The sequence below is a fragment of the Platalea leucorodia genome (assembly GCF_965183815.1).
Source record: "Platalea leucorodia genome assembly, chromosome: 12".
Taxonomy (NCBI): domain Eukaryota; kingdom Metazoa; phylum Chordata; class Aves; order Pelecaniformes; family Threskiornithidae; genus Platalea; species Platalea leucorodia.
The window spans coordinates 1705294-1729972 of NC_138834.1; the positions used below are offsets into that span (position 1 = coordinate 1705294).

Sequence of the window (24679 nt, forward strand, 5' to 3'; positions counted from 1 at the left end):
TATGCCTTGTTCTTAGGTTATTGTTTATTTTAATGATGACTGTTGAACAATTAATCAGGTACATAGTTGAGCCCAAGAAAAAGCAAGCTGTGAGTGTGAAGCCTCCTTTCCTCAGACCTGATTTATCTGAGCGACAGATCACAGTGAAGATCAGTGACAACGGGATCCAAGCCAACCTCAACCGGAGCAAGGTAGGGCAGCCTTCAAGTGCTGCTTTTGAAGAGCATGGATTGAGCATTATCAAGCCTGGGAATGAGTTTGTCATTAAAAATCACTTTGAGATGATGCATTTTTTGGAGCAAATGATAGAGGTTGAGTCCTTATCATATATTTCATCCTCTGGAAGTAACCCAGGTTCAGTAACAGCAGCTCTTGATCCAGTAACAGCCCTTTTTGCAGCTCTATAATAGAATGTCTCTGGGCATCGTTTGGAAGAGGTGGCTGTACTTTGCAATAGTTACTTTCTGTCCCAAGAGTTGCCACCTCTTGGTGTTCAAATTAATTTTAACAAATGTAACACTGGGCGGGAACCCTTGTACCACCAGGTCAGCTGTTGTACTTCAAAGACGGTTTTGAGTTTGCAGACTGCAGGAAGGCTTGTGGTCTAGTGAAAGGAATATTGGCTCAGAAGCCAAGTTCTCTCCTGTTCTTTTTTTCAGCTTCTCCTGGCATGAAATAGAAGGATTTGTTTAGTCATATAAAAAGCAGTGGATTCAAAAGAAGCCACCTTGCAAGATTTTTGTGGATAGTTACTTGTTATACTCTTTGGATAGTTACTTGCTGAGAGCTGCTTGGAAAGTTGCTGAAAAATGCTAGAAAGTCCATTGTCTTCTTCCACATATTAACTAGCACGACGATAATGTTATTTAGCATGCCAAGGAGACTAGGGTAGTGCATTTAAAATTCTACTGGCTTGTTACGACAATGCTAATTTTACATGACAGTCCTTGTCTGCAGTGGATGCTACATCATGTTTGTCATTATAGGTATAGGTAGTTCTTGTTCTGTGGTACATCCAGCACTCTGACACGTGCTGTTATTTAACCAGATTGTGGGTAACGATTGATCCTTTGGTCATTTTCAGTCTAAAATTAGCCTGGAAGGTCTGGAGGATAAAAGTATGGATGTACAACCACCTCTCCCACCCAAAGGAGATCCAAGCAAGTACTCTGAGCTAAAAGGGCAGCTGGGGACCAGTGAAGGTATAGTTGCATGATCAGTGTTTTATTTTTATTAATAAGAAAATATTTCAGCCTCTTTAGAAGGCTTCTGGTATTCTTTCAAAACAGTAACGGGACCTGGGTGAAGGGTTCTTTTCTGTTTATAGGAGTTCTGAGCCAGGGGAATAAACGGCAGGAAAGGGAGAGAAAAGTCAGCTTGAAGTGGTCATTCAAGCCTGGGTTGGGTGTTTCATGTCAGTTTCGCAGAGTTTTTAAACACTTTTAAACCCCTTCTTAAATTTTTGATCAATTTTAAAATGAAAAATGTCATTTTGAACTAAGGGATCAGAAGTATTAGCATGAAATGCTTAGGCATTACAAACTGAATTATTTCATTTATGAAAATGTGAAATTAAGGCTTTGATACTATTAAAACCCCTCTTTTTTTTCAGACAAAACTAGTAGCTGAATTCAACCCAGATATCTAGTATTTAAAATTATGGCAAAATTACTATTTACCAAAATATGTCATGCCACTTTTAATGTATTACACCTTGTTTCTTCTTCTCTTTTGATTGCTGATCCGGCAGCAATGTACTGTTATTTCCACAGGGGCCCCATTGAATTTGGTGGAATTCTGCACAAAAGTACTGCAAGTTTTATTCTTTCCAGAACAGATCTGTTTGCAGAGGACCGTGGGTAGCAAGGAATTAGGGGTGATAGCTTTCTGTCCACACATTTTAATAGGAAGTCCTTTTTTAATTTTTGTCTTTTACAGAAGGTGGCCTTTCACCCAAACTTATTAGCCCTCCTACACCTGCCATGTACAAGTATCGACCGGCTTTCAGCAACAATCCCAAAGTCCACTACCATGCTACGGCTGAGCAGGTGAGCAAGCCTGGGAGAATCTGCTCCCAGCTAACACCGGGCAACGTGGAGCTGAGGAGAAATGCACCGCAGGGCTGTAGTGAATGTCAGAGTGTAAAAGTAAATAACACCACTTGGCATTGTTGTGCGATAGTGTATATTTTCACTATGCTCTTTATGAAAACATGTCTGCTTTCGCAGCTTTCCTCTGTTTAGCTTGACACGTCTGTCCTGCTGACAGGCGTGCACTGCTGCTTTCCCAGGGTCTCGGCCTGATCCTGAGATGCTGAGAAGTGTCACCTCCCGTTGGCTTCTCCTGCCAGAGGTGCCAACTCACATTCACTTCAGAGGGAGCTGGGCATGCTTAGCGCTTTTCTGGATCAGACCCTTTAGCCAACAGACAACATGCTCAGTGATTCCTTAAGTTGTCAGCTTGCAAAACAGAAAGAACTTTTAAAGCATCCCAAGAGATATTTTAGTTAAAATTAATGGAAGATTGCTCACGTTTGACCTCCCTTAGCGCTTTCTCAGCGCATTTGGGTTATATGGAAAAAAAACACTTCCTAGCACTCGGCACCATTTCCTCCTATCAAGAAAACTGAGGTCCAAACAATTAGAGAGACTTGCTCTGGAATTTTGACTGTTTTCTCTTTTGCTTAGGAGTTTTGAAACAGTTTACACTGTTCCCTTTGGAAGCAGAGTGCAAAACTAAGCCCACTGCTAAAAGGCTTGTTTTTCTCACTTATTTCTCATGGATTTGTTGCAAATATTCCTTGGTCCCCCAGGACCCAAGAACAGCAGTTTGAAAATCACCGATCTAACTTGTATATTTGCAATACGTGTCCGAGTCTTCACAGACCAGTGGAGATACCCTTAAAACACCACACACAATGCAGTTTTCTTACAATTAATTTTGTCAGGTCCTCCAATGTCACCCCTGCAAAAAGATGGGGATGATATAAGTAAGGAAAGGAAAATATGGTAGGGATATAGAATTGACTGCAGCAACACTGGAATGAGACAGAATGTTCCTTAAATGAAGAAGAAAACTGTTCTAGTATCCTTCTTGTTTTGAAAAGAAAGATGGTGATAGATGGTGGAATTCCAGCTACCACCAAGTTCACGTTTTAGTCTTACTGCAATAATTGTAAATCTTATTCTTTGGATTTGTCCACTTAATGAAGAAAAGATTGGCTTATGAAAGGGAACGTAAGAACAACAGTGTGTTCACTGTATCCAAAAAGTCTAATACCCTATCATCTTCACTTTATTACACGAAAAATGGCTTGACATCCAATTCAAAATATTCCATTTACAGGCATCAGCTAGCAATTTTGAGCTGTGTAAGTAACAGTATTTTGGGTCATGATGCCAAAAGTCAGAGCACCATGGAAGGCAAGCTTGTTTTATTCATTCAGTACACAGCCATAGATGCAATATAGATACAGGATAGGTTCTGATGAGGCCAGGAGACTGGGCAGTGCTATGAAATGATAACAGGGTACAGCATCTTCACTCTGAGGGTTGCTGTTTCAATCCTAACCTAAAAAGATGTTGTTACTATAGGCTGACTGGTGTGCATCCAATCAGCTTTATGGACTTGTTCAATCTTATGGTAGTCACAATTTTCTAGTAGTCAAGTGGGAACGTTATAAAAATGAGTTCACTTGGCAAGCTGATAGGATAGCATGTATTTGTCTGCCAAGCCATATCTAAGTATAAGGTACGGAGGGAAAGAGACAGGCTGGTGTGAGGAATATCATGTTGTCTCTTCTGTATCAGTTCTTCAGCCTGTCAGTGTAATTCTGCTTTTGAGCAGCGAAAGCTGTTAGGAAAGAGGGATCGGGGCACAAGGATAAGTAGCACAAATATAAGCTACATCATTGCTCTCTCCTCCTTTACAGGCTGTCACTTGGTCTCCTTTTTCCAGAGAAAGCCAAATTTAGCACCATGCTCTAGAAGATAGTGAGCTGTTTTGCATATTTCCTGATCTTCTAGCTCAAAGTAAAAAGTTGAAGAAAAATGCAGAATAAAACAGATTTTTTCCAGTTAGGCTTTTTTGAATAATTTTCCTTTAAAAGAAATTAGATAAAGAACAAACTGCATTGACTGCATTTCTGGTTAAATATGTGACTGATAATAATTCTTTGTTTGCAGAGCCAATGTAGCCAATTTATTGGGCATTATGGCAAACTCTTCCTTAATAATGACAGCAAAAATTATTTGCTAAGCACAGAGTGGCATTTTAAGTGAACAGAACTGTAAGCAATCTTTCCTACAGTAAAACAAAGTGAAGTCCTATCTGTTTTCAGTACACATAAATAAATTATGGCCTATGTTTCCTTCTCTGATACGGCCACTCTCTCCTACACAGGCAATTAAAAAGAGAAAATTGCTTCATTTTGTTGTCTAAATGGTGGGAAGGAGCCTCTCTGCTTTAATTAAGCTTAGGTGCTTAATTTTGAAGACCTATGACCAGAAGTTCAGAATTACTGAATATTCATAGCTCTGAGTAAAGCGGGTAAGAGTGTGCTGGTCCCCAGTGTGTTGAAATGAAGCCCAAAGTGTTTCTGACTCAGCACGCAAAACCAGACATCCCTCAACTCAAGAGCTATTTGTAGAAAGCTTGAAGTGAAGTGCTTTTTCCAAGGGCAGTATTATCAGATTACATACAATTTGATTTACCTTGACTGAGACTTGAGTCTCAGTTTAGAAGGTCTCTCATTCTGTGTTTTCAGTGTCCGTGTATTGACATATCTATTACTGGCAATATTATTTAGCACTTATTATGAATAACTCCTCCTTGCTTCAAAGGTGCTTATCCATGTGCTGAACAGGAGTTAGGAGATTCCTTATAATGAATCTGTGTCATAGCTGGGCTGAGAGAACAGTCTGAGGAGACCTCCAGCTCTTTTCTTCCCGTGCACTCACCATGGAGAGCAAACCTGTACTTACATATCATTGGCTTCTGTTTCTCATATTCACCTCTGTTTTAGATCACCATGCAGGAGGGACACAGTCAAGGGGCTCTGATAGAAGAGGATGGCAGGAGCCTTGATTACCAGTCCGAACCCAGCTTGGACATCCCCAGCTACCGGAAGAGCTCCCTCCACAAGACCTATCAGTCTTCCCCACTCCAGATAGATTCCTTTGCCATCAATTCGCGATCCCTGAGCCTGAAATCTGCTGGCAGGAGAGGGACAGACAAAGTGCCCCTTCATCCAATAAAGTCTGAAGGGGCGGCTTCCACCCCTTACAAAAGCATCTTTTCTCCCAATTCCCTGTCCAACAGAAATGGGAGTCTCTCATATGACAGTTTGCTAAACCCCATGTCGCCCTCGGGGAGGAAGTGCATCGCCCATTCTGCGGTCAGCTCCATTGGGTACCACTCCCCATATTTATCAGCCAAAATGTGCCATCTGCGGGGGAGCGAGCTGCAACGCCAGCCACCGCAGAGCTTCAGCCCAGTGCTGGGGGGTCCAGCTCCACATCAGCGAGACCCCTCCCCAGTCCGCTATGATAACCTTTCCAAAACCATTATGGCATCCATCCAGGAGAGGAAAGAGATGGAAGAGAGGGAGAAGCTCCTCCACTCGCACCCTGATTCAGTGTTTGCAGACTCGGGTGTCTACGACACCCCTAGCTCTTACAGCCTTCAGCAAGTCAGCACGCTCTCTGAAGACCCGCGCAGCATGGCAATGAGATATGGATCTAGAGACAATCTGATGGCTGCTACCAGTTTTAGCACAAGGAACCCTATACTGCAGTCCTCAGTGTCTTCACTCTCAAGTGCAATGACAAGAGCACCAAGGACTTCCACAACCTCTCTGCAAGCTGATTTAGCCAATAATAATGTCCAGTCCCATCAAGCACTACAGGGCAGGGTGAGCAATGGCTCCTACAAATCCCCAGGCCACCAGGTCCCGTCGTCCCCCACAGGGATGCCTAGGTCACCCTCTTATGGAGGCCCGAAGGCTGTCTCGTTTGTAAACACTGTGGAAATTACAGAGGTGCAATCAGTGGGAGCACAAAGGTATGTACTGCTTTAGGTGCTGCTTAGCAATGTGAATCTGTTTGCAGGCAAGTGCAGGGCGTTTCGCTGGAGGCACAATCCAGATTACGTTTGCTGTAGGCCAGCGAGGGTGGGAGGTTTGTGGGTGCTCTTCAATTCTGCGACACCCTCATAGCAACCTCATCATGACAAAATGTTTGCACATGAACTGCAGGTGGTCAATTAACTTGTAAAAGTCGTAGTGGTTTAGTGTCTTAGCTGAATTGTATAATTATTTGCAAGATACAATGCAGATTATCCCTCTTGTTATGCACAAAAGGGTGGAGCTGTTTTAGTTTGCAGCCTGAAGGGAGGCTGGACCCCGCCATTGCTTGGACAGAGAGGCAAAGCTGGGATCACAGCACGTGCAAGCATACCCTGCACTAAGGGAAACAGGGGCTGAGACCAGTCCTGGAAATTGTGCTTGGCATAGCGAGCTGTGTATTTAGCTATTGAGTGTCCCATAGTACACACCTGGTGATAAAAGCACAGACCGTCTTGGCATTACCTTAGGGCCTCGCTGCCTTCTTCCTTCCCGTGAGAAGGCGTGGGGAGAGAGAGGATTTGCTGTGCTGAGAGCCTGAGTGAGCGGTATCCGAGAAAGATCCTCAGCTGCAGCTTCTGCATGCACTTATCTTTCTTTCTCTTCTTTCTGAAGACTATAGGGCTTGGAAAGTTTGAAAGATCTACATGGTCCCACCGAGGATGCAGTATTTCAGCCAAGTTGGGGCCTGGAGGGCTCATCAGAAATATCTAGGTTTTCTTTGCGTCTGGCACTCACTGCACTATGCTGTCCTCTGGTTAAGGTCCCAGGTTTCTCACTCCGGCATTATCCAACATTTTGGGGAAAGTTATTGAAATATGGGAGAACCATTTTTGTAGGTCTCCTGAAGTTTAACGCCAGCAAGTTTTGCCTCAACGTTTTCAAGTGAATTGCAGTTGTTAAGATTTGTCTACTGGTGGAAGATCTAACTTTCAGGAGGCAGACAGCCATTTTTTCCTCTTCATATGTATTAGAGAACCGAGTCTCTTTCAGTGAAAGAAGACCTGTGGACTTTCTTTGGCCTCTGTGCCCTCTGTTTGAGACCTGGATGTGTCAGCTACTGCTGTAGGAAAGATGCTACTATGAAAAGCTGTTTGCCTTTTCTCAGTCCCTGGTTCCTGGTTATGCTGTCAGCCTGTCGGTCCCACTGCTTTCACATTGTGCTTGTTTAAAATGTAAGGCCTGTAAATTCACTTCAGTTCAGCTCTTTGAAGTAATGAAAAATACAGTGTCTGGCAAAAGTGGTCTAGCTATTAAAATAGCTACAGATCCCATCAGATGTTAAAGGAAGTTGCAGACATACGCTACCATTGCAGAGGATCTTTTTACTGAAGTTCCTAAAGCCAAGTCAAGTGCCTAAATTAATAAATTAATAAATAGCTTCATAAACTCAAAGTTTTTTACCCAGGGAAGTAAACCTCCCACAGGCACTCTGCGCTTTGTAAACCTAGCGCGTTTTCTCTGTCAGTAACACTACAAATGTCTTTCCCTTCTCCCCTTTCCCCTAACACCCCCCAGCTCCTTTCTGCTTTGTTTCAGGAGGCAGACTGTGTTCTTCAGGGGAATTTCAGCACTGAGTTAGGGCTTTTATAATGCTTAGGTGATGCAAATGCAGAAATTGGTCCCTGCATATTTTGGCTGTTTGGGGATACAGCAGTGTTTTATGAAACCACACAATATTTTCTTTTATATTTCTGTACGTGTGTTTTGCTGGCTCAGATACCCACAACTCCATTCTCTAGTGCAAGCGCAGCTTAAATGCGTAGCAGAAGCCAGGCTGGTGTGAGCTGATGGAGCTGCTGCTCCAGCTCCAGGGTACAGCTGCCAGACCAGGTTGCCACATAAGAAGTGCTTTTAGTTTTGGAGCTATTCTGAGCCTATCAAGAGCTGTGTAAAAGTCCGGGGTAGTTTGTTTTCTTTTGCAGGCACACATAAGGAAAGAAATTGCCTTTTGAATACAGTTAATCCATCAAACCCCCTGGCCTCCAGAAAAAGTCAGGGTGGTCTGAAATAGCTCAGGCTGCCTCGGTTTGCAGGCAGACAGAAAGTGTTCCCTTCTGGAAGGTATTTCAGCCCCCGGTCACTGCTGCTGGCGGGAGCCAGTTTTGAACTTCAGATGGAGGCAAACCCAAGCAGACATCCACTGTGCAGGAGTAAGATGTGAGAACACAGCAGACCCCGGCTGTGCTGGCACTTCCAGAACATACCCAAGTGCTTTGGTAGGCTTTTATCTAATTACTTTGTGAGTCTTGGGGACGAGACACATTAAGCTTTAGTGTGTAGTGGCCTAAATTTAAGAGATCTTTTGAGGAAAGCCTGTTGTCCATGCTCCCTGGCAGTAGGTCATAAGAAAGGAAATTATTTGAAGGAGTCCATCCAGAATATGGTCTTTAATTACAGGCTTCCTAGAGTGCTTCCTGACTTGATTCAGTTTGTGTCTTCTGTCATAAAGAAGTTTTACGCTTCACCTCTCTTTTGTCTTTCAGAGATGAGCAACATAATTTTGTTTAACTGGATATTTAACTGGGAAGTGTTTTTTCTGAGTATTTTATTTCTGATTGTAAGACACAGTTTGGCTTAAGGTCAACAGTGGTGACAGTTAAACACTCCTGCGTCCTACAAATGCTCATGCAATTAGTCTGGTTCAACAAAGCATTTAAGCAAGTCATTAAATGAACGAATATTACCAGGGTCTGATCCACTAACCTAATGGCCAAATGAATTTGCTCATTTCAGTGGCTTTTCATCAAGTATACTGGCTTCAACCAGGTTGCTCCCATGCTTGAATATTTTGCAACACTGGGACTCAGGGTAACAGGGATAATTGTTTCTCCTGCATGAAGCCATTCTGCTATCACACTTTGGTCACTAACGTTGCGTCTTTTGATATTTCTTTTGATGCAGGGATGACATGCAGTTGAAGACACCTCACAGTAAAATAAATGGACAGCCAAAAGGAATATCCAGGTTGGGTTCAACATCAAGTTCCCAGGGGACACCTGTCAGCCCTGCTAGACACTCAAACGTTAAGAAGGTGTCTGGAGTTGGTGGAACAACCTATGAAATTTCAGTGTAAAATAAAATTAATTAAAAATAAAGAGCCATCCACTCAGCCAGCCATGAAGCTAGGAGCACTGTGAAGACTCAAATAACAACAAAGAAGGAGCAGCAGCAGCCGGCCACTCTCCTTTTCTTGTTTTGGGTTTGTTCTGTTTTCATCTTTCTCTTTTGGCCAAAAACCAGCTGCAGCCTTATTCTTGAGGGAATAAAATTGTACAGACCATCAGACTCTTCCTGAACCGACAGGCGGGAACTGGCTATGACTTAACACCACAACCACAGGGCGGATTTCTTTCATGCAAGAGAGCGCTAAAGCCATTGTGCGTGTGTCTATCTAACAAACCTGTTGTGTACCAGTTGTGCTGTGAAAAAGTACAGTCAGGCCAGGATCATTCAGTTTTTCCCATGCCCCTTCCCAGTTCTTCTGGCCAGCAATGTGTCCGGCAGGAGTCAGAGGCCCAGCTGCTGTTTTCCTACTGACGTGGAAAGCGGGCTCCCTGCGCTGGGCAGTCTGCGTGTGCGAGAACTGCTCTGCGTCCCCCAGGCCTTGCAGGTCGTGTTCCTCCTCCTGGGAAGGAGCAAGACAAGGGCGCTTGGGCCACGAACGCCGTGTCGTCTTTAAAAGCCTCCCTGGTCCCAGATGGGAGCAGGAGAAAGGATAGCAACAGCTTCTCACTGTCTGCCATTCGCCTCCCTGTGTGTGAAATTGTGTGCGTGTGTGTGTGCGTGCGCGTGTGTGTGTTCGTCTCTCGTGGAAAAGGACCGCAACACCAGTAAGGATCTTCCACTCTGACCTCTTGCTCCCTCTGGTTTTTAAAGGCTTCTCTGACTCGGAAACAAAACCAAGCAGATAAAAAAGGAAATGTTTGGATGGGAACATATTTTAAACAGGTGTCAGCTGCTTTCCCTGCACCCTCCTCATTACCTGTTGGATTTAGGCAATAACATGGTTTACTGCCTTGCCCTGGTGCCATCTGTGTAATCCTGCAGCAAGGTTATCATGATCTGTTGAATTTACAGTATGTGTAACTGAGCCAAGCGTACATCTAAAGGATATAAGTTTTCTGTCTGCCTAATTACTAGCACATTCCCTCTGCTCTTCAGTACTGTTAGACAAAGGATTTTCCGTTTGGGTTTTTTTCCCCTGGGGAACAACTTTTTAAAATAATATCAATCAAATCTATTTAACATTCTGAGGTTTCCTTTTCCTGTCTCCAGAAAACTACATTTACTTGGTTGGATTTAAAGACAACTTTACTATAAAAAACAAGAAAGGGGTGCATTACTTTTGTTACAAATATGAGGACTCTGGCAAAGCTAATTTGGGGACAAATGGAATTTTTTTTCTTTTCACCATTCCTTATCTCCTTTTCCTTCCCACTCAGTTACCACCTCAGAAGTCAAAAGTACTGAGTTCTGGACCAATGCTAATTAGCCAGATTATGTGTGCAATTAAGAATATCCTGAGCAACCGTTGCCAAAGTCACTAAAAATTATTATTTATCACTGAGCCAGTCAGCATACAAAACCTTGACTTCCCACCTGGTTCTCCTGGTGACTAGTTTTGACTAGAGAGCTAAATTCACTATTTTTCAGGATATTTGTTTCAAGGGGTTGAATCCTTTTCAGTCCTTGACTATAATGGACAGCTCTCCAGATATTTGGTAGCAATTCAGAATGTGTTGATAACATCTTACTTGTTTTCATGGATGTTGAGATTACTTATTCCGAAAAGCAAATATTGACCTCAGTTTTGCCTGGTTAAAATTTATCTTTTGATTTGATAAATCTTGACATCTGCTGCAATACACGCTTATTATGTCCCTTGTATATCACATCATTTTTTGGAGAGGAAGGTTGAAGAGAACGTAAGAAAGTTAATCATCTCTCTGCGTAATGCTCTATGTTGCCTGAAAGAAACCTGGAAAGCAATGCAGCTGCGATAGGCCAAAGTTATGAGACAGTGAACTAGAAATCAGTGTGCGTTTTATTGCTTTGATGATATTTTAAATGCCTACTGTAAGGACATTGCAGAGCAGAGAAGCAATAGTCTTTCTATGCAGATTTGCTTACTGGCATGTAGAATATTGTCTTTAGTTGGGGGCAGCATGGTACCAGAAAGATGCCGGCAAACTGGATCAGGTACTGACGGAGCAATATATGTTAAAAGACTGGACGGGCTGGCTGATGAGAAGATTTAAAGGGCTAAAAACATGTCACTGGCTAAGCAATGAAGTGGAAACGGAGTATCATAATTTTACAAACACGGTAGTTAAAAGATGTAAAACCAAAGGTAAATCAAAGGGTTGTCACTGGTAAACAATGGTCTGCATTTAGAAGGGGGCAGAAAAGATGGAGGGGCAGGGGCAGTGGAGTAGTCTTCCAAGGCAGAGTATTGGAGACTAACTATTTAGGACAGTCAAACTATATTTGGACAAGTAATTAAAGACATTTCTGTAAGAGGTGAGCCTGCAGGGGCAAGGGGCTAGACCAGATGGCCTTATAGATTTCTTCCATCTTTAACTATTCTTAATCTGCAACTCTACCCTGATGTTAACTCCTCAGGAAGATGCAGTACTTCCTCAAGGACTGGAATTCACTCTGGTGCATAGAGTATCACAAGACTTACTTGTTTTTAAAGTATCATGTATGCCATATGTAAGCCCTGAAAAGGAGGGGATATGTGACACACTGAATTTGGGCTAGGGAGCTAGACAAGGGCACATTTTATCATGTATCTGTGAATACGTACATGAAATTCATGCAAGCAAGGCTGAAAATTTGCACCAGTGTAATATTTGAGATTTGCATCCCAGTGATGCTCCACTTTGATCGTTCTTTCTCCTGCATTTATAAACGAAAAAGCTACTGAGGAACTTGAAGGGCCAAAGAGCCTTTGAAGTTAACTACATTAGTTCATGAGAGAATTTCTCAGTAAGACTAAACACAGTATTGTGTGTATAAAGCACTAATATCCAGGGTTATTTTGACATAGTTCACAAGGGGTAAGGGAAGAAAGAATGAATGCACTGTGTCACTACAGGTTCAGATGTAAGGTTTGTGTATTTTGTGAGTAGTTTTGCCCACGGTTGAGAGACATTCGACTTGTTAATAGGTTTACAATGGTACCAAAGTCTTTTTGTTTTTTCCTTTTGAGGTTTGCATATAATTCAGTGCACATAGCCTGGAGTAAATTATTAAAATCTTCTGAAAGAATAATCTAAGCAGAACTGTTAACAGGAGATTGCATGCAGCAAATCCAGCCTCATTTCCATCCAAGGCACTGAACCTGCAGCTATTTTCTCAGAAATGTAAGTGTCTGTTTCCATAGCTCCTCTTGCGGGACTGGGGACCTATTTATTAAGTCTAATTTTGGAGCAGAATCCAGCCCATGTTAAAGTGTAGTTCTTCAAGCAGTTTACATACTAGCAGTAAGGTTCTGCCCAGATAGTCTCAGTTTTTACAGACACTACAGGCCAAATCTTCAGCTGGTGTAAATTGGTGTGGCTCCATCGAAGCTCATTTAAGTGATGCTAATTTACAGCAGGTGGGGGTCAGCCATGAAAATCCAGCACAAGTTAACACACCTTGTAAAGTAGCGTCTTTATTTTTGTCATGTTTATTTCATGTTTCAGAAGTCTTAAATCTTTTCAACATGTTTTTACTTTTAGCTGTGGATTGTATTACTTATTTAAAAAACAGCAATAGTTTTTGTTTAGCTTATGCATCAATTTTCATTGCATATTGCATTTTATTAGCCATTCGTTCCCTGTTCATACGCTCCCATTTAGCCTCCAGGTTTTCATTGTAGTACAATCTGCCTTGAAAAGTTGGATCTCTGTATCTTTAATTGTATAATATATTGAGTATTATGAAATTAAATGTACCTTACGACATGGGTGGGAGAGAGAGGAAATATTTTTACTTGAAGCCTTAATATGTTCTTTTTTTTACTACTTTGTTTGTTGACCTCATAGGAAAGTCTGAATAGCAAGGACTTTGAAACGCTGGGCCAAATACTGCACTGATATACAACCAGCATTTGGCCCCCTATGTCAAAACTGGATGCAGACATAACCTGAAGTGAACAAGGGAAAAAGCCTCAGGGTGGCATATTTTCCTGAAGATCATTAATACAGTCTCAAAATGTGTCTGTAAGCAAGTACGTTAAAGAAGTCTTCAAGTCTCGGAAGTTTTAAGAAAGGTGATAGCAGGAACTGCCCTAATATCTTACATTTGCATTTTCTTTTTAAATTAAACAAAACAAATGTAATTACTTAGTTTGGTTAAAGTTGGCTCTAAGGGTTGCACAGCGCTATGTGTTAGTAGCCTTGTGCAGCAAATGAACTGTGTTGTGTTGCTGTTCTAAAATTGCTAACCGAGCATAATGTTATGTCAACTTGGCCTAAGATAATCACCTCATGGGCGTTACAACGGACGTTCCTCAGATGATGCCTATTCTCCTATAAGCCTAATGTGGAAATTGCAATGTGGTTTTCTTTGGACTATATCTGTGGTCCAGACTAGAGATATAGATATAGATATATATATATATATTCAATATTTTTTTTTGTGTGGGAAAGATGGGGTCAAGGTTGCTGTCTCTGACAGTCTGGAAAGTTAATGTCGAACCGTTTTTATGGTCTGTATTTCACCTGTTCTGCCACCTTGAATTGTTGGAATGTATCCGTGCAGGCTTTGTGGAGCTCTGTCTGTAACCTTTTTTGTGGCTCTCGTAATACATATATATTTTTTAAACTTTTGAGTCACTTCAGTATTTTAAAGTGTCTGGTTTTCCCCAATGAGTTACGCCTCAGGTACATTTGTTTGCCGAGATGGGTCGTGGTGTGCTGCCCTTTTGCACTTCCACTTGTGCAAAACGTGGACTGAAACAGTAGAACTGGAAAGGCCAGTTCCAGTGCAAAATCTGCAGGTGACAAAATAGTAATAAGAAGCGATTGCCAGTTAAGTCTCATTTTCAAGGTGCGTGTGGTAGAGTAGAGAACATGCAGAGTCTTTAAAAGAGTGTCTCCTAGTTGTGACCAATGGATCATGCTTGTGAGGCCACAGTAAGTGGTCCATAAAACAACACTAAATGAAGTTTTCTATACTGTTTTTTATTAAAGTTGTGGGGTTAATAGGGATTCTGTGGTCCGGCACAATTGTGAATCATTGCTACAGAGCAACTGCGGAAAAAATGTTGTATTGGTATTTGTTGAAATGTTCTATCCAGCATATCTGGATTTATACATCCCAAAGATGTACAATTTTTAGTCTATCCTCATCTGTCTGTCTGTTTCTAGTCTTTGCAAATATGTCCGTTTGATCTGCAAGGCTGGCTCATAGCACACACAGTTGCCAAGCCCTCCTAACAGCAGCTGCTGCAGGATTTCTGATGCCATAATTTGCATATATAGGCTAATTACATTAAGCAAGGATCCATTCAAGCATGTTCATTATAAATGCCAGTCACATTTGTGTGCTGTCTTGTCTTCACATGGCAGAGATTACCTTCTACATAAAATGGCCAAAAATGTAATCACCAGGCTCCATTGGTGTTGGCTACCTCAGAGTCATATAAGCTCATGATCTGTTCTAGTACATTTTATGTAAAGACATCTTGGCTTCCAGCGATCTTGGCTTTCCTCTCTCTAAGTAATGGATAAATTATCCAAGTTTGTATTCATTTCTCCATTACTGTTATTTTTTATTCTGCAGGACAAGTTTCAGTTCACATTTTGGAACATAATAAGGAGAGACAAAGGAAACTATTTATACAGGTGAATACATCTTCTAAGAGAGGAGCGGTTATATAATAAATAGATTAGAATTACTGTCAAAATAAGTTTTGTTCATCTTGTCACAATAACTTGAATTTTAAAGTAAGGCTTATTTCATAGCTGATATCTCTATAACCCTGAAACATTTTAAAAAGTCGACATTTCAAATTATATGAAGAAATATGATTACTTTTACAGATGAAAAACAGTCCTAGAGAAGTGATGGTACATTTTACAGTGCCTTACATATATATGTGTGTATATAGAATCATAGAATCGTTAAGGTTGGAAAAGACCCTTAAGATCATCGAGTCCAACCATTAACCTATCACTGCCAAGTCCACCACTAAACCATGTCCTCATATATGTATATCTAGAATGCCTGTATGTATATAATGTATACATAACTGTCTGCATGTTGGATGTACAGATGGACAGCATGCAAAGCTATGTGAGCGCTGTGGGCAAAGCTGAGGCTCACCAATATTTCTAGACTGTGGTAAGATACTCTGTCTATCCAGTCCTCATTAATCAAAGTAATTTCTGCATTCATGGGCTCAGGCCAGTTTGATCAGATTATATGGCAGAAGTGCACAACGTAAGTTATGCAGCGGATTCTGCCAGCTCATAAGCTTTTTTAGGAGTTTAGTTGCATTTTAGAATAATAAGGGTACCACACGTAAGTCTTGTACTTTAAAAAATATCCCCTTTCTGAAATAAAAATATTTTACAAATATAAGTAATTCAAAAACCTTCCTTTCAGCAGACTTTGTGAAGTATCTGCCATGTAAAATCCATGAGGGCGGTATACTACCTCCTAAAATTTATTTCACACCTTTAAACTCCTAGCCTCCACGGGGGGCTTGTACTATCCATCTATTTCTTCAATATGGGATAAGAACAGGATTTTCAAGGATGTATTTGAGCACTGAACCCTCCCACTGAACTCAGTGGTAACTGAAAGAAATACCGGGGAGGGTATGTCTGATCAGCTGGAGAAAGGGCAATGCCCGGAACTCTTTTAAGGGAAAAAGTAGCCTTCCGTACAAATGAAGCACCGTTGTTTAGTTAGCGCCGTTGTTTTGGAACCAATGCCCACGAGTTTGGGTTCAATAAATCATGTCATTACACACAGTCAGCAATGGGGACTCAGCGTAGGGCTTTCAACACCAAATTCACAAGCCCTGAATACTTGAGATGAACACCTAAAATGAGAATTCCTGTTTTCAGAGTGGCACAATAACACATTAAGCTCATGAATGCCATGCCTAGCCCACACTGAAATCTTGTCTCCCCTGAAATCAATGGTAGTTTTTCCTTTAATATTAACGGAGCCTTGTTATACTCAACGTGCCATTGGGAGTGGCACCCACAGGAATTAGCTCATTGCTATAGTTCATTGACATTAGGAGTTCTTCAAGCCTCTAACTTGGAGCAAATCAAGTACTTGTCATCTTTTTTCCCACAACAGGGGACAAAGGGGACAAATGGCATAAACACATCCCAGTTTTGGGCCAACTCTATTTTTAACAGAGCTTCTGTCCCTGTTACAGAGAACTTACGTAGATAAATAGTCTTCACATAGGTGTTTTTGAGTGGCAGGCAGCAAGGGGGAATTTGGGTTTACTAGTGAAGCAGCAGCGTGGTGCTCTTCTGCCTTCTGGCTTGTCCTTCCATGCGGTCTGCAGGTAAGTGGCTCCTGGGCAGTGGCTTCTTCCTGCGTTCCCTGCTTCAGTGGATATGAGGTGGACGGCTCCTGCGTGCGCCAGCTGCAAAGCACACCTCCCTGCCATGGAGCAGACGTGTTGAAAGCCTCTTTCAGTTACGCAGGGGCAGAGCACATGGGGATCTTTGGATCAAAGATGATGGTAGAAGCTCATAAAATGGCATTATAATCTGGTTCAAGTCCTGGGCATGGGTGGTTTAGCAGACTACAGCTTTACAGTCAGCTTTTTCTCTTGTACAGTCATTTGAACAGATGGTGAAAGGGGTTTTGCTGTTGTTTTTTTAAGAAATACAAACCAATGCTACTTTTTCTTAGGAAAAACTCACCTTGTAGAAACTGCAGTGTCTGAGTAAATTCAGTGAGTAACAGCATGATCCTGTTTTTGCAGCCTGAATCTTACGAATCCATCTGGCCTTGGGATCAGCCCTTATTGTCTCATTGACAGATACCTAAAATAACAGACTTAAAAACAGAGAAGTAAGTAGTTATAAATATATGGTACTTGGTTATGACTAATTTTTCAGACACACTATGACATAATGCAGACAAACTGCTCTGTTGTTTTCCACAATCTTCTATATCAAAACGCACGTGCTTTGCACCGCTATCTTGTTGGCAGTTTCCCAGCGTTAAGCTAGGATTCGCAGTAAGAGATGTACCAGTTAGATGTTCAGCTGGAAACATGGTCGGCGCTTAGGGCGCAGGAATGGGCTTCAGGCATTCTGGCACCCGTTCCTGGCTCCGCTACAAATTACTGCTGACTCGTACGTCTTTCCGTGCCTCTTTGCTCCGTGTCGGATGGGGCTGCGACTCCCTGACCTCACAAATGGGTTGCGTTTGGCTCAACCCCTATCATTCTGCAGTCAGCTGTGTAGCTGGAGCCAGGCAGATGCATCCCATAGGCATCCAGGAGCCATAGGGCAGATTCGGGGCATATTTAACCTCAAATGAAAGCATCGCTCCAGGTCATGTTCTTGGGGAGGAAGTTTTTGGGTGTTTGTGTGATGGGTGTTGCTGACAGTACTCTTGGTCTTTCGCACTGACTTTGGAGAGCTGTTTTAGTAAATATATGAAAGACATTTCTGCCTTGATCCTTCCCTTGACCTCCTGCATATTTCCTTATAATCCAAACCCTCTGCGTAATACCCACACAGCACAGTCCTCATTCCAAGAGATCATATGCTTCATTGCCTTAAGCAATTCGCTCTTCCCTGCCTGCTTATTGGAATAGTCGTGTATGTGTATAATAATAACTAAAATTACTGAGCAGAAATACAGTAAAAGAAACACCTGTAGGTTGGGTGTGACCTCAAAAAGGGGGGACGCTGCTATGTGCTGTTGCGGCACAGAACACACGGAGAGCTGAGTTTCGCAGCCATTGCAATGTTGTGGGCTGCGGAGGAAATACGGCCTTTTACATTTTTTCTTCAGAGCAAGGACTAAGCCACTATGCTGCCATGAGAAAACTTATTAATTCCTGTCTTTTTTTGTGCCTGTTTTAATGTTGTACAGAAATACATATCTATTTATCTACAATACCATGTTCATAGCACATGAAGATTATCAAAGAAGGAATAATGTTGTCTATTACTGCACAAAATAATTCCTTTGCTAGTATGGTCTTTTACTCAATACTCCCTTTCTAATAAAGGGGCAGGAAAGAGTTAGAAATTATTAATATCACTGGGATATTTAACAGGAAAGCACATCGTGCTTTAAGGGATAGGAAGATTAGGTGTGTCCATGTGTAAACAGAAGTTGCATGAGTTTATTTAACTGTAAAGGCAAAATAAATATATTTATTTCCACTTATAGTGAAGCACAGAATAGCTACATTTTTCAAAACCTGTAAAACCTTCGTAAATATACCATCGTAATTTACTGTATTTCGCCCTCATTTTTTACAGAATTTATAATATCATTCTTTATGAGTATTTTCATTTATTTTTGAAAATGTATTTTTTTTTAATTACATCTACACAAATTCTAGAGATATCTATACAGACTCTCTTCATATATATCTAAAGCCCTGGATGCTGCAGAATTGCATTTCAGCACTGTGACACAAACGATGGAGAGAGTCCTTTTTGGGTACAGGAGACTTGGGGTGTGCTATCCTTGGTTTTGGTTTATTTATATATATATATATACCCACAGAGACTGATCACCAGAAGGAACGTGAGCGTCCTGCTGTTGGACAGAGTCATTACACAGCCCGTGCACCCAGAAATGCTTTGCCTGCCTGAAGCAGAGACCTGTGAAGTGTCTTTCTAGGTACAGCGTGTTCCCTCCTTGCTCAAACACGGGGTGGTTTTAAGCAGTGAGCTCTTCCACGGTCTTTCTCTATGGCGATCAGGATGCGTTACCTGGGGGTGAGGCACGGGCCTGGGAAACGGTGACACGGTTTGTGTCTGCAGCTGTGCTGCTGACTTACTCTGTCACCCTGGGAAAGTCACGTCACACTGGGCAGCTGTTATTCCAGTATGACACAGAAGTTGAGATCCTCTGGATTTAAACTGCTAAGTGCCTTGCAGTGTCGGGTCACGCGGCCATTCCTTGGGGCCAGGTCTGAAACCTGTTGGCAATAGGGCATTGCTTGGTAGAGGCTATATGATGACCGTATGGACACTGCCGTGTGGCAGAGGTGCGGGACTTCAGAGGGCATTCTTACAGTCCCTAGCTCGCGTCAAGGAGAAAACAGAGGTAATGAAAAAGGGAAAAGAAGTATCTTTGGCTGACATGAAAAGGAATAGGCAGTGTCAAAAGAGAGCAAAGGGCAGTTGGGTTTATTGCTGGCAAGAAAAATTTCCTCTGGTTTCTATCAGCATGAAGGATTGATTGGCTGGGTCAGGCAGCATGCTGTTAAGTACATAGAAGACCTCTTCTTCCTGCTCCAGATGGATTTCCATCATTATTTTGCAGAAAGACAGAAGGTTATAATGTAGGCAGGGCCTTGACGAGGGCAGGGGTATAAGGCAGAGTAATAACATAAATCTTCGGAGCCCTATGACAGGTTTGGCTGGGGACTGAAAGCAGGCTGGCAGGGAAAAGTTGAAATGGATCTCTGTCCCCACAGGACAGCCATCAGTTTTTGGCAATTCCACATTCCTCTGCACTTACCTTGGAGGGACACTTTTAGCATAAAGTGTATTTTCTAATTTTAAGCAGCAACCAGTCTTTCAATGCCATGTGTCTGTCAAACGCACTGTAAAAAAGCCAGAGTGAAGCATTGTAAAAGTAATTCCCCTCCCCAAATTGTTGAAGTTGGCAAGAAAAAAACATTTTGTCATTTTTTTCCAGGCCAGCTTACAGTTCAAGGTTACATTTTATGTGACATATTAAATTAATTACAAAACATAAGTTCCATCTGGAGCAACATCAAATTGCTTATTACTCTTCATTTTGCAGATATAAAATGTTATAGAAGATCTGAAACGCAGATTCAGAAAACCTGCATAAAATGTATACTGTGTATTTCAGCTATTGCTACAGCAATGGCTGCTGAATGTGGATCTTGCTAATATTTTAAAAAAGAATTCTGCGTAAATTCCTACTAATAGCAACGATTACTTTAGCTAATGAACCTGTAGTTCATTTCAGCTAAGTAATTTTCAAACATTCCTTCTTTTTGAAGCAAAGTCACTGGTTAATCACACCAGGTTATAACAATGAAGTGCTGGTGGCAAATCAGTTAGGACAGAAAAACAATTCCCTTCAAAGAGTTTTCTCTCTGGAGCATCTCCCGTCAAGAACTCTCTTGAACCCAGTTGGTTTAAAGCTGACAAATGACATAATTAATGCCATGGAGGAAGCAACCAAGGGATGGGTATCTGTTTCCCACAGTGCAAGAAATGGTGAGCGCTAAAAGAAATTACCAAAAAGCAGAATGAAAACACAAGGCAGAAACTTTTTCAAGACAGCAGATTAAATTGCCACAGGATGTTGTGAAAACCGTATCACCGGACTAAGAGAAAAGCAGCAAAGGTGGTATCCTTCAGCCCAGCATTAACTCTGCTCCTGTTAGTAGCACTCCCCTACATGGGCATGGGAAAGCAATGCTCTCTTTAGTCCGGGCTGACGTTAGGTGATTTTTGAAGCCTAGTTCCTTGGATGCTCCATGACTGCCTAATTCTATGCTCAAGAAAAAATTCATCGCTTGAGTCCTACAGCTGGTGACTTTGATAACTTAAACTAATGTGGTGGTCAGCCTAGCTCAATGCAGAGGGCTGATTTTCACCCGAGGGTCCTTAAAATTTCCCTAGGAAATGCATGAATACATTAGCAGAAATTTGATTGAATGAACTCAGTAACATCATTTGGAAGAGCGAAAAAGCCACCACGCCATTTTGCCTGATCTAGATGTATAGCAATTTCCAAGTTGCTATACACACACACATACGTGTATATACATACATTTACATATATATGTATGTGTGCAGATATTTATAAAAGCAACCACAGCCTTTCAGTTGTGTGTGCCGTGATTCATCAGCAGCAACAGCTTTTGGCAGGGACATAATTTCAAAACTTCTGCTGAGGATGCCTGCCAAAATGTTGTTGGACAGAGATGGGATGCAGGAAGTTATTTATAAATGGGGATAATTAGGTCCTGTGCTTATTAGTGTTGGGAATGAGACAGAAAGACGATGTGTAGTAATGAGTATGGTAATATGAGACGATGCTCTCCATGATTTTCTACTTGTTGATCAAAAAAGAAATCTCAGGTGAAATAACGTCATTATGTGCTGCTCCCAGCTAGGAGATTCAGATTGCGGGGGGTGGGGGGTGTTACGCTGCAGGACAGGTCTCAGTTACACTAATGCAAGTTTGGAATACTTCCACAGGATCCAGGTGCTGATTGTTGTAATTGAGATGAGACTCTGTTTCCTCAGTCCTGAACTTTGCATTTTGTGATCAGGCAAAAATAAACCCTGAACAGACACAGGAACTGTACTGACTCCTCTTACTTGGAAGCAAGGGCTCTCGACCACGCTGTCAGGAGCCAGCACTGCTCAGTCTGATGCTGTGCTCATCATCTCTGTCAGCAGAGGCAAGGCTATTTCTGTGTCTCATCAGTCATGTAGATGTACGTTACATCCCTTTTTTCTTGAGAAATACTGTCGTTGGGACAAATTCGTCTTTCCCCTGGTGTTCTCCCTAGAGGTATAAACCCGGCGAAGGCAGCGTGAAATTCACCCCCGCGGGGTCTGAAAGGAGCCTGTGCTCAGACAGTCTCTGCAGAGCGCCCAGGACGATGCTCTCGGGCCATTTCTTACTGAAGTGTTTGGCACACAGTAAGTCAAGAGAATAGCAATCAATGTTCAAGAATGCTTAGCTCCTGGCTTTATACCAAGCTTACTAGATAGCGCGACTAATGTGTAATAAGACACTGAAGCACGCATCTGTGTTTAAATAGTTGACTATCCCATTAACTTTTCTTACTTCTCAAGCTATTGGGACTGATCTCACAATGCTTAGGATTTTTAAGGCCCCCAAGCTCCTGAAGTCTCAAGTAAACACTTGCTTATGGGGGTTTCTGAGTTTTTCACTAGAGGTGGGGATAATAAATGTCTTCAGCATTGCAGAGAAAAGCTTGAAATAATACAAAAATGCTACCTCTCCAAAACCCCCCAAACCTGAGGAACGTAAGTGTCAAGCTCATTATTTCTCCTGAAAAGTGTGGGGTTTTTAAACGCTGGCACAATACTGACAAGGTCTACTGACTTCAGAAAGATGATTCATGTGTTTAAAGGCAGGTGCAGTCTAAGCAAGTGCTTTGCTCGGTCTGGGCCTTAGTCTCTCTGAAACGGGGGCGGTGTTCGGAAAGCTTGCCTAGCTAAATCTGAGCTGCAGCTGCTATTTCTGCCCTGTCGCCAGCAGAGAATGTCACGTATGTGGCTGACTGTCTTCCAGGTTCTCCAGACCTGTAGTTAGCGCCCCAAAAACTATTTCATCCCAGGGTTTTGCCTACACAGCCTCAATGCAAGCTCGTATGTGAAAACACTGCATTTAAATGCTTGTTTCCAAAAACAGGAACAGCGGGGTTTAGACAGCGTGTGCCAAGCTCATCCCTAGGGTGATTTTTGTGAAGTAAAGCGGGGAATATCGGAAACAGCTCCTGACAGAGAGGTAGGAAGGAAGACGCATTTTGGGGGAGTTAGAATTTTGCCTTCGTATTTCTTGTAAAGAATTAAATGGATCGTTAAAACTAGAAATCTCCTAAATTGTGTAATTATGTACGTCACAGTACCTCAAATGATTTTGTGAGCAGAGTGCTCTCTTTCCTGCTAAGTGAATTTTGCAGATCATGTCTTTTAAAGGTTTGCCAACGCACCTAAAAGCAGAGCTGGGCTTAGGGCCTAGGCTCCGGTGCCTAAATTAATATTTAACAACTATCAAATGCAACAGAAGCCAACACTGTCAAGTCCGTAACAACTACAAATTCCTTTTCTAAAACAGAAAAAAATAAAGAAAACGGTGTAAAGAGCGATCAGTTGAACTTTGCAAAAACAACAAACGCTGTTGCAAAAGCAAATTCTCACTTGCTAATCAGGATTAGGAAAAGCGCCTGAGTTCTGTTTCATTGCTGTGAGCTAGCAGCAGCCCCTGTGCTTCGTTAGCAAAATAAAAGTTTACTGTTATCTCAGACAAAAATGCTGGGGGGGCAGGCGGTCCTTCAGGCAATAATATCCAATCCTCTTTTGTTTCCTGGATAGTGATTACAGTAAAGACTTTGCTTATGTTTCCATTCTTTAGACCATCTGTTTCAAATTAGACCCTTCTGGTGTGATACATCATTATTTATTAGAGCGTTACATTAGATAATGCAGTGTTAGTATTGCTGTTATAAACCCGTAGTTTCATGAGTAGGACTCCAGGGGCAGCACTGGATGCGTTTACTTAATGAAAGGGCTAGAGACTGTATTAATAAAACTAGTTTACCGGATCAGAAATTACTTTTTTTTTTTTTTAGGTCCTTCCTTTCACAAATATATTTTTGGTCTGTCTTTTGCATTGTAACGCTGAATGTTTGTGTCTGGTAGAGCAAAACTTTCTGGTTTTAAATGACTGAGAGCTAGGGTACTGAGAAGGACTCGTTGATAATAACCCAATACCCCACACGCGTTGGGGCGACATCCGTTGTCGTAAGTCTGCGATGCCCTGCAGCATTCATGGCTCGCGCCCACGTGATTCTAGAGCCACTGAAGACCTGGCAGGTAACACCCCCTACCCCTGAAGGAGTTCCTAAAAGTTCCCCCCCTTGCCCTCTGCAGCAGCTCTTTTCTCATGCTTTCTGTCAGAGGCAAGGCTTCATAACACCGATACACAGAAGACAGACTTTTATCCTAGAGCTATCCCGTCATGCAGTCTCAACTATTTTAGGACAATCTAAGAAGTGCAAGGAGATTTTTTTTAAATTCTCAGTGTTAGTGAGACTTTAGTCACAGTGTACTAAAGCGGCTTACTCCTCACTAAAGGAGTAAGGAAAGAGATTCAGTCCCAGGAAAGAAGAATAGTTCTTTACAGCTGTATTTGAGATACTTCCATTTACTAGTGATACCCAGTGTTATTAAAGAAATTTTTTTCAATCATCATCCGCCTCAGTTAGAAAGATAGTGACTAGGAGTGTAAAATTAAGAAATGGATTAATCTTTCATGATACAAAGACTTTCTATGCTCTAGATAAGGTGAAGCCTACTTTTAAATACGCTTATAGAGAGTGTGGCTGGGGAAGAGGACAAGCCTTCCATCCTAAAGGAGCTCCTCTCTCATTTTTGTCTGGCCAAAAGAGATCCGAAGGATCCTCTAGTGGGTGATTCACAACACCTAGATTAAATTCAGGATCTGAATCACTGCTAACATATATATATGTAGACTTTCTTTCATGCCAAAATCTCCCTAAATTTTGCACTGTATTTAACCAACACAGTACTTGTGTGGTTGTGCTTACCCTCCAGTGACGTGGTCAGATATGGTCAGGAAGCCAGTATC

General features: G+C 42.0%; 1 protein-coding gene across 3 annotated transcripts in view; it reads left to right on the plus strand.

Moving 5' to 3' along the window:
* The window catches only part of ZDHHC8 (zDHHC palmitoyltransferase 8), a 118842-nt gene extending 104972 nt beyond the window's left edge, over positions 1–13870 (plus strand). For 2 of the 3 annotated variants that reach the window (XM_082325337.1, XM_082325338.1), the window contains 5 exons: positions 59–191; positions 1085–1202; positions 1939–2048; positions 5024–6060; positions 9026–13870. In XM_082325337.1, the coding sequence (XP_082181463.1) occupies positions 59–191; positions 1085–1202; positions 1939–2048; positions 5024–6060; positions 9026–9197 (1570 nt within the window). In that variant the 3' untranslated portion in view covers positions 9198–13870. The remainder of the gene's footprint in view (positions 1–58; positions 192–1084; positions 1203–1938; positions 2049–5023; positions 6061–9025) is intronic. The other variant, XR_014229621.1, reaches the window with a different exon arrangement.
* The last annotated feature ends 10809 nt before the right edge of the window (positions 13871–24679 follow it).